At 26.1% G+C, this 17,269-nt stretch overlaps 1 protein-coding gene across 2 annotated transcripts in view; it reads left to right on the top strand.

The window, feature by feature from the left end:
- LOC145829506 (nucleoporin p58/p45-like) overlaps window positions 1-10,865 on the top strand; it is a 34,035-nt gene extending 23,170 nt beyond the window's left edge. The window contains exons 9-11 of one of the 2 annotated variants that reach the window (XM_082937326.1): window positions 1,562-1,756; window positions 9,480-9,530; window positions 10,586-10,865. In XM_082937326.1, coding sequence (XP_082793452.1) covers window positions 1,562-1,756; window positions 9,480-9,523 — 239 coding nt within the window. In that variant the 3' untranslated portion in view covers window positions 9,524-9,530; window positions 10,586-10,865. Of the gene's footprint in view, window positions 1-1,561; window positions 2,313-9,479; window positions 9,531-10,585 lie in introns of those variants that run through there. The other variant, XM_082937325.1, reaches the window with a different exon arrangement.
- Window positions 10,866-17,269: the final 6,404 nt, after the last annotated feature.

The following is a 17,269-nucleotide window of genomic DNA, read 5'->3' as shown; positions in this document are numbered from 1 at the left end:
TGTATAAAAATAAGTATGAAAGCTTTATATAGTTTTAAGCGTTTGATTATGTATTTTACAATAGGTTTAAATAAAGAGCTTGATTAAGAAAAGTCAAAAAAAAATTAGTAAAAAGTCAGGAAAAGTCATGAAATTTTTCTCAGCTTGATCTGTGGTAACCCTGAATATGACAGTTAGCCAAAAAATTATAAATTTAAAACAAAGATAATTATACCAAAAGGTTCCCATTTGATACTAAATTAAACTAATTTAGACTTCAAAATAATTATATCATACTGATACTGTATTTCTCCGAACTTAAATTTTATATGCATTAAGAAAACTGTCTAATTCAAATTTTCATTTTAACATTTCTCACAAAAGCCCTTCATGTGTGTTCAGTGTACTAACTTATTTAATAATTATAATACATCAAGGTAGTCAAAAAGTCTGGAAACCTGAAAAAACCTGAAGTTTTAAACAAGTTTTATATTAAAAATAAAGGAACTTAAATTAAAAATGAAAAATCTATTATATACAATAATGTTTTTTGTATTATTTAGAATATGTTTTATTATAAAACACTTTTAATGTAGCATTACAGTATCTCTTCAATATTTTTCTGCCTAATAAACTACTAAGCTTTTATTTCAAAAACCTGGAAAAAATTAGAGAACCTGGAAAAAAGTTCAAAATACATTTTGTAACCCTGAATACATTATACATATAAAAAATAAATCAATAGCTAATAAGTACGACTTAAAACCAAATTTCAAGGTAAACAAAAGAATTACATTTTGTACACAGCGATTTTTGGCTAAAAAGTACGTTCTTAAGTTGCATGTTACTGTACTTTTAGTTTATAGTTTTTGTTTATTCTTTATTTATGTTTACTTTTTATTACTTTGTCACTTTTATTTCATTTAATCATTTATTAGTTTTGATTTACAACATCTTCCATTTATTTGATTAAACACTTTTTCAATTATAATTTAAGTACTGAATATATTTTTTAGCTTACTTTAGGAGTATAGCATTGCAATATTTTTAATAACCTGCAAAATAAAATGTATTCAAAGTATATAAAACTAAAGTCCAATACTTGAAAAGTAGTTTAAACATGTAATACTTTAACAAAAACATTGGTGAAAGTCTTCAGAACCGAAGCCAGGACTTTCATATGCCGTGAGACAAGCTCAAGTTTACAAGGTTTGATCATACCATTCGATCATCAGACCACAAGCTTTCGGTGATCTGATGATCGAATTGGTATGATCAAATCTTGTATTACTTTAATGAAATTTAAATTTAAAATGAATCATTTAATAGTTATAAATATGTAACTGACCAAATATTTAATAAGTAGAACATATGTTGTAGATTTTTGATTGCTACTAAAGCATTTAAAAATAAAATTGTTATACCTTATAGAGTAATTAACCTTGATGTAAATTTACTTTATCTTTTTATTTATTAATACTTGGTATTACTTATAATAAGTAAAAGTTTAAACGCTCATGCATAAATAAAGTGCTAAACTTTTTTGACGACCGTCTTTTTAATTAATAAATATTCAATACAGCAAACTCCGGGTCTTTGTTCGGAAATAAACCTGTAGCAAGCGGAGGGTTGTTTGGAAACTCAACGAGTGGTTTATTTGGTAACAAGCCGGCTACAAACACATTCGGGTCAACAGCTGTAAAAACCTCGCTGTTTGGGAACACATCTACTTCCAAACCTTCTCTTTTTGGAGCATCATCTGGAAGTTTATTCGGAGGTAAACCTTCATCAGTTGCTACTACAACTTCTTCAGCTTTCACTTTTAGGGGAAAACCCGCTGTCACAAAAACATTTAGCTCATGATTGGTGTACCACAAAAAATTTTTCATGGCATGTTGCTTGCATTGAAATTTGTGTGATGGTTTGGGAAGATACTTTTCTCATGCTTGTTTTGTTTAAACTGATTTATATATTTAAATCGTAAGTAACATTAGTGGTTAGACACTTTTAGAGCACATAAATATTGTTATTTCTGTGTAGAATATAAATTTAGCTTTTTTCTATAAGCCTTGAGTGATTAAACCTTATTTTGATTATAATTAATGAAAATGTGTTTTTTTTGAATAATTATGTTTTAGTCCTAATGCATACTATCACAAGTCGTTGCAAGCATTGCAAAAAATAAAGTTAATTGAAAATAATTCTGATATTTATATGTTTATAATTGTTATTAACTAGATGTTAAACTTTAACCGAAGCTTTAGGTAAATTTACGCAATTTTTAAATAATAAATAACTAAATATTAAACAAATTTAGTAAATGACTCTTTCTTGAAATGTAAACTGGTTAAAAACTGTAAACTAATTTTTTTTTATAAACTAATCTGATAAGTTTAGGTATCAAATTACCAATAAATAAGAAATCGTTTAATAAATTCTGGTTTAAAAATATTAAGCATGTATGTGATAGAACAAGTGTCTTTTTGGGTAGCTGTCTAAATTGCCCGAGCATACAAAAGTGCACGAGGGGACAAAATTGCACGAGTGCACAAAATTGCACGAAGATACTTTTGCACGAAGATACATTTGCACGAAGATACATTTGCACGAGGGCATAAAATTGCACGAAGATAAAATTGCACTAAGAAACTTTTGCACGAAAGGTCACTTTTGCACGAAGACAATTTTGAACGGAGACAATTTTTATTTTATTTTAAATTTTAACTGTTATTATTTTTAAATTATTATTATTTTTACTATCACTGTTACTCCTTACCCTCGGTCGGTAAGTTTTTTTATTAAAATTTTTTTTTTTAGTTTTTGTTAGTTATTTTTTTTTTACTATCACTGTTACCCCTAATCCTTACCCTCGGTCAGTAACTTTTTTATTTTATTTTTATTAAATAATTTTTTTTTTCTGTTTATTTTTTGTTTTTATTTATTTTTTGTATTTTTTACTCTCGTGCAAAAATGCTCGTGCAAAATTGACCCTTGGTGCAAAATCTTCTTCGTGCAATTTTGTTCTCGTGCAATTTAGACCCGTTCCCGTCTTTTTAGTAGATAGATATTTTTTAATTTTCCAAATCAGTATGGTCACGAAACTATTAAAAAAAGATAATTATGGAAAAAGGTTTCATGAGTTAGATGTTTGTTTAATAAACATTTTTTGTAGGAAATTTAGAAACTTTTTAAAGTAGTAATTACTAGTTAAGAAAATAATATATAGTTTTTTAAATGTTCAAAATAATAAGGAATAGAGTTTTTAAATATTGAAAAAAAGAAAAACTAAAATTTATCTGAAAAAAGAAGTTTGCATTTTGTTATATTTAACTTATTTTGAGTCGATAATACTTAACACTTTTCTCATTAAATTTCGTACTAACTTGTATATTTTTAACCTTTTAGTGTTACTTTTACAAATTGTATTGATGATAAAATAAGAATATAAGTTTATATATGAAATATTTTCATAAATATTTTGTTTGCACCACATATCTATAATATAAGGATAGCTTATCTAAATAGATAAAATAATGTTTCGGTTCTTGCGTCATATTATTGAAAATCATATTAACTGTTCTTGTGATTTTGAAAATAACAAATTGGCATGCTTGTTCAAAGAAAAAAAAATGTGTAAAATTTTACCTTGACATGTTTTGAACTGTTTAAGTAAAAAATGTACACTTTTAGTGTTATTGTGAGACAATTATTTTACAAAGTTTAGTTAAATTTTAGAAATACTAAGTACCGGAAAAGCATAATAACTAAATTAAAGGATTTTATGAGCACAACAATATAATTTGAGTACGGTTTGATAGTAACTTCTAATTTTTTAAATTAAAAATGTTTTGTAACGCTACATAAAAAGTGAAAAATTCTTAAAGATTTTAAAGATACCTTAAAATTAGCTGAAACTAAAAATTTACGTTGTCTTTTTGTGACTATTTCTTTAATAAAAAGGAAGCACACTGTAAATAAATATAGTTAACAGTTTGTGATTAAAGGTAGTGTTAGTTACTTTTGAAAGTGTTTTAATACAAAACATTAAGTGTTTTTGAAAGTTTTGTTTTTAATGCCCTTCATAAGAATCATCACTTGACTAATTTTAGTTCCTGAAAATATTTTGCATGTTTAGAATATTAAATTTTATTAAAAATATTAAATTTCATACAAACTTTTTAGTTCTAGGCAAAAAAAATATGTCGTATTGTTTTTATATTAACTAATATCAAATTAATAGGTACCCAATAAAAAATTATAGTTAATTTTGCAACTTTTAGTTATGAAATAATATTGTAGTCTTGTGTGATTTATTTTTTTTATAGAGTGTTAACTCAATTAAATTCAAAAATAACTTTCACGAATTATGGTATTACTAAATTTATAGGAAGACTTTTTATTGCTTTTAAAATGTAAGAAATAAGTAACCAGACAAAAGTTAACGGAAACTTCGAAATAAATATGTATCAACACATAAGTTAAGTTATAAATTTTGCAAAAACAGTGAATTGGCAAGCGGTCATTTATAAAAATTCTGGACAATTCTAAGCCTTAACTTCTTTATAGGAAATTTTTTACAAAGTATAAATTCAACTTCTCACACATATAGATTTATTTTCTTGGAGTAGATTTCTCAAGTAGGTTCCCTAGGAAGTCCTTAAACAACTGCTTAGCGTTGGTCTTCGTCCAGGCTACTTATTTTTACAACATTGTAGTGAAAAATGGTTCACTAGTTTAAAAGTAACCTTTTTCTTTGTAAATGAATATCATCAAGGCTAATTTAGGGTGCAGCCTAAAGACGATTTTTTTGTAATTCGCAGGTTTTGTCTTGAGTGACCTTTCAGACCAGATTATTCTCCACACTGCTTAGTAACCGAATTTGAATAGTAGTGCAACCCTTATAGAAAGATGGCGTTAAAAAGATATCATATTTGCTGAGGATAACTGAATTAACTTAATACTTGTTATTTAGCCTAACGAGTGTAAACTATTATTTTACATTGAAATTGAAAAAGTCTAATACGTTGAGTTGTGAACAATTTAGTTGGTTTATTATTTGGCTGTACCCTTAAACAAACTTTTCAGTGCTTAAGTACTTTGACCGATGCAACATATCATCAAGACTTCGTCTACCTGACGAGTTCTAACAAGAGCCAAACCAGGTAGCAGATTGTACTATGGACCAGAGGTGTGTCTAAGTCAAGGTTTCCTAAACTTTTTTTATAACGTCCCCTTCAAAGAAATAAAAAAAGCAATGGCCTTACGAGATTTTTTACGAATCTACTTCGTGCAATGTACTCTTTTATGCACTAACTGTGAATTGGTGAACGTTTTTTAGTAATTGTAAATTTATTTACTTACTTACTTTTCAATAATAAACACTGCGTTACAAAACTGTTAGCACTCATAAAAAACACTATTCTATAGGGCTGTATTTAAAAAATTTTATAAGGCGACTTGTGGATACTGGTTTCTAGACGTTCTTAAACACTGTTTACCACTACATCCAGTCTTATTGAATAAATCTTTGCGTAACATTAGCAGAAATTTCATTTTAATAAAAGCTGTTCTGTATTAATGAAAACTTAAACAAAAACAATTTGAATTTATTAATTTAAACGGAACATCATATAGGTCAGTTATAGTTAATTAAGCATTTCGAAGAGCACAAAAGGTAAGTAATAGAATAGCTATAAATGTATCAAAAAACAAATTTACTTTGATCTTAATTAAGAGCCTAAAACTCATAATCTAAAAAAATTAAATCTAAATTAGTTCTCATTTCAAAATAACAATTAAAAACTTAAACATTTGTGCCATTTCAACTATTAAATTAAATAGTGATTTATAAAAACAAAAAAAAGTTACTAAACTTTTTTTTATTAATGTTATATTTATTAAGACAAAACCTCTGTAAAGTAATACAACTTTTAAAATCGAAGATTAAAACAATGTGCTGTAAAACTTGTTCTAGTATTTTAAAACTAGGTTAAATACATTTTTCGGCTAAGTAAAAAAGTACTCATAGATTTTATTCTTTGTACTTTGTAGGTAAATAATAAACATTATCTAAATCCAGTAACTTGAAATAACAATATCAGACTGAAATACTTTGTGAAACACTTTACAGAAAATGTAAGAAATATATATTTTTTGAATTAAATAAATTTGAGTTTGATATTATATCAAAAAAACCTCTCTAAACTACATAGCTAGAAGGAAATGCATTGAATAAAAATCCTTCGAATTATTCCGAAACTGTTGTCTAATTTTTTCTTTCGAAACTTTACTTTAAGCTCAGGATCAACAACTAATTCAATAACTTTTTCTTGTAACTCGACTTTTAGTTCTTCAAGATTTATTTCATTGGGACTTACTTTCTAATTTTAAACATTTAATTGAAACAAACCTCGAAATCTTCAATCGAAATTAACTTTAAGCTCTTTTATGTGAGATGAATAAATTTCTACTTAATCTTTATTTAGTTAAAATTTTAAGTGTACTAAACTTGAAAACTGGAAATATTGATTTTACTTTAAATATCTTTCAAACAGTTCCAGTTTGTTCCAAATGCTGGTTAAATAAGACTTCACTTTTACAAGACTTTTAACTTTTTCAAGAAAAATTATACGACAATAATTCTAAAAAAGAGGAAACTTTAGTAATTTTCTTGATTTAAAGATTTCAAACCACAACCATTTCTTGGTTCTTAAAAAATATTTTACATAATTTAATAGCTAAATGGTGAAGCTAAAAAAAACATTGTTTTCTTTTGAGTTTAGGTTTATTGGGTTGGTGCTAGAGTACATAGAAAAAGTGGGACACTTTGGTTTTTTTTTTGTCTTTTCAGCATATCTAAAAAAATATATTTATTTTTTATATTAAAGGTTTTATAAAAAGTTCTGGTCGATAGTGCTCGACAAACTAAATTGGAGCTAAATATTTATCTAATTATATAAAAACTATAATTTATACAGCTGTTTCACACATGAAATGTAAAATTTCTTGTGATCCTCAGTAAGTTACAGTTTATTATACATAATAGTAAACAGAAATTAAGATTTAAATTTTTTTATAATAATTGTGACGTAGTAATGGTACAGTTTATTGTACGATTAGCTGAATTTGAAATAATACGCTGTGCTTGTTAATTTATGCTTTTAAGTTTAGAAAGGTTATTTGGGAAAATGTTTTAAGCTATTAGAAAATTTTTTTTAGGCTGTTGGAAAAATGTTATAAAATACTTGAGTTTGCCGCTTCAATTTTATTTTGTTTTAATATTTAGTTGGTTTTAATTTTGCTAAAAAAGTATTTTGATAATGGATGCATATGTTTTGTCTTTCGCTTTTCTTGTTTAGTGTTACGTTCTTATCTGATTTTTTGATTTTTATTTTTTCTAAGTTACAAAGTTTGCAGCCAAATTTGGTATTGAATTTTGATTTTGTCCTGTTTAATATTTCCCATTTAATTTTGTAGTCTGTATTTTTATCTTTTAAGTTCCATATGTAGTTCGCTAGTTCTGTTGTGTGTCTTTTGTTGATATTGCTGAATGATGATTTGTGGTTTCTGTATCTTTGTTTAAAAGTATTTCCTGTGGATCCTATATACTACTTTGTTGTTTTATTTGATGTTACTGTTGATTTATATATTATATTTGACACTAGGCATTCATTATTTAAAGGGCAAGGTTCTTTACGGCAATTACAAAGTTTATCTTTTATGGTGCTTTTATCGTCTATATTGCTTTTGTCTAATATTTTGTTGTTGTGAGCTATTACTTTACTTCTGAAATTATTTGTGTAACTGTAAGATATTTTAATTGTGTTTCGGTTGAATATTTTATGGAATGGGAGGTTTTCGTCAAATGATGTGGTAATCAGGTTTAAGAATTGTTTCCCTATTTTAGAACTTGCATTTAGACTAAATGGTTGAACTATAAAGGGTTGAAATATATTGTCTCTTTTTCTTTGTTTTTTATTTCTTTCTGGTAAAGTAGTCTTGTCGTATTTTAAGGTGTTTTTATAGTTGACCGAATTTAATGCTTTTTTGTATTCATTTTTTACGTTGTTGAAAGTTTACAGTTGCACAAATAATTTCAGAAGTAAAATAATTGCTCACAACAACAAAACATTAAACAAAAGCAATATAGACGATAAAAGCGCCATAAAAGATAAACTTTGTAATTGTATATATAAAATTTTAAACAAAAACAAATTATAAGTTTGAAACTAGAATTAAACAGCTTTGATCTTTGAATTTATAGATAGTTGTATATATATAGTTATAAAAGTTAATATAGAGTAATATTTGTATAAGAGTTGAAACTAAAATTATTTTTTTTTAACCATTAATATATCATTAAATTTTGAGATATTACTATAATAAATTTACTGGTTTTTGCATTAGTTGTACTAAAATATCTTAAAAAAAGTAACATAAAATGTTATAAGCAAATTAAAAAAATGCTGAACTATCACTAGTCACTACTACATTTATTTTGTAGTCGAGTAGTTGAAATTACATGACCAGTAGTCAGTTTTTAATGAACTATAAAAATAATTACAACTAAAAAAAACAATATCAAGTATTATTACAAAGTATAATTGTTAATAATGATCGGGAATCTGCTTTAACATGACAAAAGTTTCAATTGATATGTATTACCGTGAAGCTAAAAACCCTCCCTTGATATGGACTATACTTGATGGTAGTATGGTGAAGTATTCATTTAATGTAATGAAAGTTGGAAAGCATTTTGATTTTACCTTTTACTTTCAGCCTATCAATATCATATTTGCTTCAATACTATTATACTACCAATAGTTTATTCTTTTTTCATCTTGTTTTTCATTTATATCCTGAAGAACTGTTTTATGGTGGAACATTGTAAATTCAATAAAAACATTAGCGTAAAACTTGTAGAAAACCAGTGTATATACTATACAAAATAACACTACTGAATAAACGTGTTCTCACCAAAGAGTCTGTTTTATTGAATATATATTTTAAGCTGTAGTTATAAAAGTCCTGAATGTTAAAAAACAAACTAAATTTCAAACTAAAACACTTTAAATGATGAAAAATCAATAAATACTTTCCCCCTTCAATAGTAAATATTGTGCGAAAGTCAAGTAAGCAACTTTAATCATATCTATTTTCACCTGCCCGTTTAATATTTAACACACATCTATACCAGGATTTCCTATTTTTTTTTAAAAGGCCGCCTAAACAAAAATTAAAAAAGCTATGGCCTCCTCCAACAACATTACTCAAAATAGAAGTCAAAATACTAAGAACCACGAACTGTAAGAAAATACTGTAAATTAAATCTCCAAACCTTAAGTTCATAGTACTTACCTACACTTATACTGAAATATGTTTATGCCTTTAAATTGAAGTTGTAAGTTAAATGGAATACAAACCGTCAACATTAAGTCATGAATTAAAAAAAAAGTTATTAAAATATAGTAGCTTTATTAAATTTATATAATTATATAAAGGTGGGGCAAGCAATTCAGCAAAGTCAGGGCGACGATCATTTTAGATTTCAGGTAAGTCAAACAGTTTGTTATGATAAAATAAGTTTTATTTAGTTTTTCTTACCTTTTTTTTGTGACAGTCGTGTCTTAAATTTGACTTCATAAAACAATGTAAATAGTGTTCACATACCTGAAAGATGTGAGCATGCATATAAATTATGTTAACATATTATATAAGTTGCAAATTTTGAAGTTTTTGATTAAAACTATAATTAGTTCTATTTTTTATACAAAACTTAAGCATATTTTGTTTGCATAATTAATCTTTTTAAACAACTTTAAAAATTGAATAGTTTAAAACTTATCAAAAGCTAGTCGATTATTGAAAACGTATTTTGAAAGTGTATGTAAAGTACATATGAGCTATCAATAAACATTTTTTAAGTCAGTTCAAAATATTATTTCATCTGTTTAGAATTTTATTTGTAAAAAGTTTCACATAATTTAGTATTACTTGTTAGTTTTTGATGTTAGAAAAAATTACTAATAAAATTTCCCTACTCTAAAAAGTTTCAAATATCTCAGTATATGTTTTACTTCATATATATGTAAATTCACGCGATAGATTTAGTTCTACCAAAATTAAACGTTGTTAAATAATACAAAAATGGATTTATAATTTTACTATAAATAATAAAAGGTTACCTTCATTAATTTTAAAATAGAAAGTTATTAATGTAACGTTAAATATTAACGACTTAAATCATATATGCTACTCAATTCAAATTTCTTACAGTTTTTTAAGGTTTCCTAAAATAACTTTTATTATTCACGCAAAAAATATATAGCTTTATAAGAAAAAACTATGCTTTTTAATTACACATGTTTTCAAATTTAAATTTTTAGAATTGTTAGTTTGCACTGATTTGATGATAATTTTATTTAAATAAAAACTTCGCTTATCATTAAAATTCGTAATTATAACCGTAAAAAGCTTAAATCAAAAAAATTCAAAACTTTTTAAATTTTAATCTAACTTTTATAATATATTTAATTCGAGGTTTATAAAATTTTGGTAAACAGAAGTTTTTAAAAATTATGAGTATATAAATATACTTATTTTTTAGGTAATTTTCTAAGTGATAGTTTTCCGAAACCCACAGTTATGAAGAGAGGAAAATGAAGAGTAAAAATATATGTGTGTTTGACTTGCATACTGGCCTTAACTGTAAATACTAAGCTGAGTATTAATTTGTTATTTTAATCTTTTGTTTTTTTGTAAATAATTTCTCACTACAAATATTAATAAAAGATAAATGTTTCACCAACATTTCTCCATTACTTTGTTTTTCAATAAATTAATTTTCCGATAGAGAATTTTTTAAATATCACGTTTAAGTTTTTCTAGTTTACAATATATCATTTATACTTTTAGGTGTTAGTTTAAAAAAAAATTTTTTTTTTAATTACGATTTTTATATTTAGTTTGTTTAAAGTTAGTTTTCTTTAAATATTTTTCAGTTACCAAACATAATAAAAGGTTATTTGCAAAACATAAACAATATAGAAATCAATTTAAGTTTTAAGATTATTATTGAAAATCTGAATCGATAAAACCAAATTTATTACTTCAGCAATTATAAAAAAAGTAAAAATATTGTCACAAAACTATAAGATAAAAGTCTATAAGTTAGTTTAGACAGTTTGTGAAATTTAAATTTTCTAAAGCCTAAAGACTTTTAACAATTTAAATTAAGCACACCTAGTTTTTTTTTGAAATCTTTTAGATTTTTTTCTATTTAATATTGTAACAAAAATGAGTTCACATTTTTATTATGATAAAGTCATTCGATCATGTTTTTGATATAGAAATGTAAAAACTACAGTTTTTTTAGACAAGATTGCCATATCAGAAGAAAGTAAGTAGCGAAGATCGTTCTTAAATTTGTTTCAAAAACAGTTTAACATTGAAATATTTTTTACTGCTAGTTTTCTATATAAATATTTTTTTAAAAACTTACAAAAAATAAGCTACTAAGATTTGCTTTAAATATATTAGATACTATCATAAAAGAGCTGGTGATTTTAATTTGCATTTGAAAACTATTATCTTAAGCGGGAATTTTTATAATTTTTTCTCTTAAGACTTTCTTCAAAAAACGTTTCAATTAAAAATCAAAAACTTAAACTAGAATCTTCTTTCCCTTTATAACTTGATGAAAACATTTTTCCAAAAATTTCTGAATACTTTCTTGCTTTTTTTCTTAATAAGTCCTTTCAAAAGTATTTAATCAAGATTATGAAGAAAAAAATATTGATAAAAACTGACTAGAAATGTAAAGTTTCTTTATTATCAATGATAAAATAATTTAGTCTGTTAAGGATTTTAAAGATAAAATGGTTAGAATACCAAAAAGTATTTTTTTTTATTTTGTTAAGCGTACTGTTTGTTCACTAATTTTTATAATTTCACTAGTTTTTATTTTTTTATAGTATTTACAATACCAGACCAATGGAAAATCGCATGTGTTATACCAGTACATAAAAATATTACCAAATGTAACAGAACCTCATTTATTCATTAATTGTTCCATTTTTAAATTGGAAACACTATTGTTGGGCAAGCTTAAAAATAACGAATAGCATGTTTACAAGGTTTACTAAAAGACATTTGAAATTGGTTGCTTTAACGACCTGTCATCAGCTATCATTGTCATTAAGCTTGTGTCTCACCTAAGAGTGTGGGATTTACTTAGTGCAGCTAGTCAGTTTGAGAGTACAGCCAATTGCCATTCAGTCAACATACAACCAGAACTCTTGTGAATTGAATAGTGTGTTGCTAGTTGTTTTTATAGCTGTTATTGCATTTTATAATAATAAGCATTTTAAAATTTTATTGATTCTTTTGAGCCTAAGTTTTTTTAATTATTTTTCTAATTTTTGGTAACTGTAGTTTTAAATTTTATAACGGTTTATAATTTTTTGTGAGTTTTTAACCTAAGTTTTTTTAGTGTAACATTGGTCAAGTTCAACTACTTTATTCATTTTTAGTTTTTATGATTTGTTTTAAATTGGTTTACTTTTGAGTTTTTTAGTATAGTAATACCTTTTAGTTAGTTTTTACAATTTAATTTAATTTATTGCAATTTTTTTAAACAGCATACTTATATCCCAGTTTTTTTTAAATTTTATACTAAACCTAATCATAGCTACTAAAGAGCTTTTTATAATTAAAATTTTTCACTGTAACAAAATAATATGTCTGGTGTGGCTAGTCCAAACCCATAGTGTCTGCTGGAGACTGTGATCCAAACTCTAGCAAAGAGTGCTCGTATTCAGATTTAAAGGTCACTCGGCCAAAAGTCGACTCTTTAGCCCCTCCCCTTTCTACTATACCGTCGGAAGTTGGCTTGCCAACAACCTCTGGTTTCAGCAAATACAACCCTTTAAATTACAGACCAATTTTTTTGTTAAGAAGCTTTTGCAGAAATTTTGAACACAGAGTTTCTTTAAAAATACTTTACTGACTTTTTTAAACAATCTTGTTTCACCTAAAAAATTTGTTTTTTTTTCTAATCAAACATCCTGTTTTCAATCATTGGATTGTTTGGAATCATGGTTGGTATTTTTTTAAGCAATAAGTCTACTAAAGTAATTTATAAAGGTATTCAAAAAGCTTTCGACTCTGTCTTTCATTTTAAATTAGTTAAAACTTAATCCTAATACAAAATTAATAATATTCTAGTAAGTTGGTTCAAAGACCTTTTTCATTATAGAACCCAAAAAATTGTAGTTAATAACACACTTCCAGAATCTATACCTATTTTTAGTGGAGTGCCTCAAAGAAGGTTATAGGTCTTTTTTTATTCATAATTTACAGAAAGATATAGTTTCATAAGTTGATGTGAGCAGCAACATTAACCTCTTTGTAGACAACACAAAATACTTTAGCCTATCTAAAACAACTTTACAAAAATTTTTAGATAAAATTTACGAGTAGCTAAAAGAAATAAAATCAAACTTAAACCCTTGTAAATTTCAGGTTCTAAAAATTTTGAAAAGCTTCTATCTCTATTTTTGACTTTAAAGTAAACAGTATAAGCTTTTCTTCAACTAAACTCTTTAAAGATCTTGGAATTTTTACTGCTGAAAATTTTAAATGGAACCATTATATTTATAACGTTTATTGTATTACATCAACTATATATATTATAAATTTTGTAGAGTTTTAAATCTACAGATAAAAATATTAAAAAAAGTTGTATCTCTTATACATTCGTCCTTAGTTGGAATAAAGCACATCAATCGTATTTCCATACTTAACCATCTAAAATCTGTCTAAAGAAAATATACTAGGATAGTCTTTAACGGCTGCAATATTTCGTTTACGTTTTACCTTGATAGAATAACACAACTTATATTATATCTTTAGAACACACAGGAGACCTGAACTTGACCTCATTACTTTTTTAAAACTAGTTGACGGTGAAACTAAAATAAATTTACACTCTATTTTTAACCTTAAAAACATAACTATTTGCTGAACGGTAATAATAAAAAATTTACATGATGACATCATTTCAATAATGGTATTTGGCATATTTTTTTTGTTGTGAGTTGAGTTTTTGAACAAGCTGCAAAAAATTTTCCTGCAAAAAAGTTGAAAAAATTCGATTAAAGTTAAAAAATTGATTTAAATAAAATATTTTATAAATAAAGAAGAAAAGTTTGTAGGTAGTTTATGTTGTTGTTTCGTTATCAACCTTTGATTTAACTTGTAAGACTTGATTTAATTTATAGCTTGACTTTAATAGCAACGCCTTTCCTCAATAAACGATAAGTCATATTTTAATGTTTTCGATAAATATTAATTTGACCCGTGTATTGTTAATGTTCTTGGGTTTTAAACTTCGTGGCTGGTTAATGCATTTTAATTTTTGATAGTTTTTTACAGTTCTCTATATCTTAATTCTGATATCGTATTTTTTGATTGTATCGATTGTGTCTTAAGAAAGAAATAAAAGTAAATGATGAAAAAAAAAGACGGTTACACAATGTGTAGAATCAATTGCTAAAAGTAATGATGTATCGTTGATGTTTGTTCAAAAAGAATATTCAGTCTCGAATCTCTATTGTTGGTTTGAGTTTTCGCATTCTTGTGTGTTCCAAATGACTTTGGTAAAAGCGACTCAGAACCTTACTGTGATGTAGAAGTGCGTGGTTAACTACGTTGCTAATTTTTGCATCAAATCACTGAAATGATTTACTTAAGCGTCTTAGTATGTTTTTTTTTTCTGACTTTAGGAAATAAACTTTTTTTTGTTAGTGAGAAGCTGGAAGTTGGTGTGAAACTGTGTTTGTTTTTGTTTGAACTCACATACTATTAAAAAATTTGATGGTGAAATTGCATATTAGGAGGTGAAACAAAAAATTTAGCAAAAACCTACTACTATAAGCTTTAATAAGTTAATAGATATAAATTTTGTGTTTTGCTAAATCTATGAATTTTAAATTAAGTTATGTTTTTTGATTAGAAACAAAATGAACTTTTTGTCTTATTTTTCGTCTCTTCGTTATGTTGTTGGACATCGACGTGAAAATTTTATTATTTACGCTTCGATAGTCCAAATGTCGAGTTTCTACATAATTTGATTTTAAAATTGCTTTCTTTTATCTATAACTCGTAAATGATAAAAACACTTTGGTTTTTAAAAACATCGTTTCGAACAAATAATAAAAACCGCTAGTTGAAGCATTTTGCTTAATGCAATGTAGAACTAATTACCAATCACATCGGGTATCATGCTTCAGTCAGCATGTAATGATCATGAATCATGCCTTGATCAGGCGGAATTGTTATGCAATCTAGATGTATATAAGCAGCCGAGCGAAGGAGAGAGCAAGTCTTACCGACTTCATGTCAAGAAGAAAACAGCTCCACGTTACTTGGCGCTTTGAGCGTAAACAGCCATCTTAGAAAAGCTAGTTGATCTTCGGCAAAACACTCTTACTCAAGCATTTGTTTGTTTTTCAAAATATTTACTTTTACTTTACTTCATAACTTCGTAGTTATTAAATCTTGTTCTATATACATTTTGTATACCTACTTTAGCAACGTCGACGGGGTGTACAACTTGATATGAGGTGTTAATGTGCCATAAAGCTTGTATTTTACAAGCATCGGGGCGTATAACTTGATTTGAGCTTTAAGCGTGCCATACTCATAGGCCTACGCATACTGTAGCATTCAAGCTGCCCTCCATAAACAACCTCCAGTTTAAATCAATTTGAACATTGAACTCCACGCATTCGGTGACATAAACTTATTACTTTTAGCTTTCATTTATTTATTTCAACATCGTAACTTTTTATCTCGCGAGCTCTACATCCGATGACAACGAGGAAGTATAAGTCTATACGTTCTGAACTAGTAAACTGTACGAGCAACTATTTGTTACAGCACAACTACGATCAAAAACTGCAAGAAGCCTTCTAAAGTAGTAAACCTTTCGTATCCATTCTTATTGTGTCTTTTATGTTAATCTATAATAAAGTATAGATACTTTTTAGTCTATATTCAAACTAATCTTATAATTAAAATGAATAGGTTATTAGCTTTTAAACCCTCTCGCACTCGGTCACAGACCGAGATATCAACTAAAGATAAAGGTGGCCCCGAAGCTATTGCGAATCTTGCCCCTGTCGAAACTGCCGAACCTGTTACAGAGGCGGTTTTGACATAAACCTAGAGACCCAAGTAGTTTCGAGTACATCAATGTGCCTTTCAGTTCAAGTGGTCCAGGTTTTATTACCTGGTTCCATCGTAGGACAATAAACTTACAATAATAATAATAGTTATTAGTTATCCAAGGTATAAATGACCAAAGTAATTTAATTAACTATTAAAATTTACGACTAATTTCATTATTGCTAGTAAGCATAAATAAATCTATTGAATACTTATAAGCCTCAGCACAAATTTTAGAATATAATGTCGTTTTATAGTTAGTAAGTAATAAAATTTTAGAAATTAGTTTAAAAATAAAATTTTTACCAATTTAATCTTTAGGAAATAATTTTTTGTTTACTTTAAGAAATTTAAGTAAGATTGTGCTAATATTTAATAATTAATATAACTTCAAAGTTAGAAATAAACGCATGTTATCGAATATTATTTTTCATACAGGTGTTTAAATTGTTAACAGAAAAATTAAAAGTTTAAAAATTATTATACTTAAAACTAAATGCGTGTTCTGTTTCATATTCGTCTATCTAAATCAGGGGTTGGCAGGCAGTTTATGCTTGCGGGCTAAATTTCAAGTTTTCAAAATCTTCGCGGGCCACAGTTTTTGTTTTAGTGATATTTATAATATTTTGACTTTAGTTTTGATCACACCAGAGATAGTTTTACTTATATTCACTTTATTACTTTAAATTACTTTTAGCTACACATAAAATGCCTATCTTGTATATAAATATCTATTGGAGTAGAATTTACATTGTTTAATATACTTAAGTCTTAATAAAATATGTACTTTCTTAAACACTTAATGAGTTAAACTGAATAAGTTATTTATATTTAACTTACAACCTAACTCTCTATAAAAACCGAGCTTGAAAAACATTTATGGGTCACTTTTATATATTTTTTATATTATGAACCACCTTTTTATATTTTAAAAAATGTTAACTTTTAAAAATAGTTTTTGAGTCTTAAATAGTTTGCACTCTTTAGAAAAATCATTTAATAGTTAATTAAATAAAATTAATACTCATTTATACTGTAGATAAGCTAAATCTAATTTTTTAAC

Source organism: Thalia democratica, chromosome 2, assembly GCF_965202585.1.
Source record: "Thalia democratica chromosome 2, ktThaDemo2.hap1.1, whole genome shotgun sequence".
NCBI classification, from domain to species: Eukaryota; Metazoa; Chordata; class Thaliacea; order Salpida; family Salpidae; genus Thalia; species Thalia democratica.
This window is presented reverse-complemented; position numbering and strand designations above follow the sequence as displayed.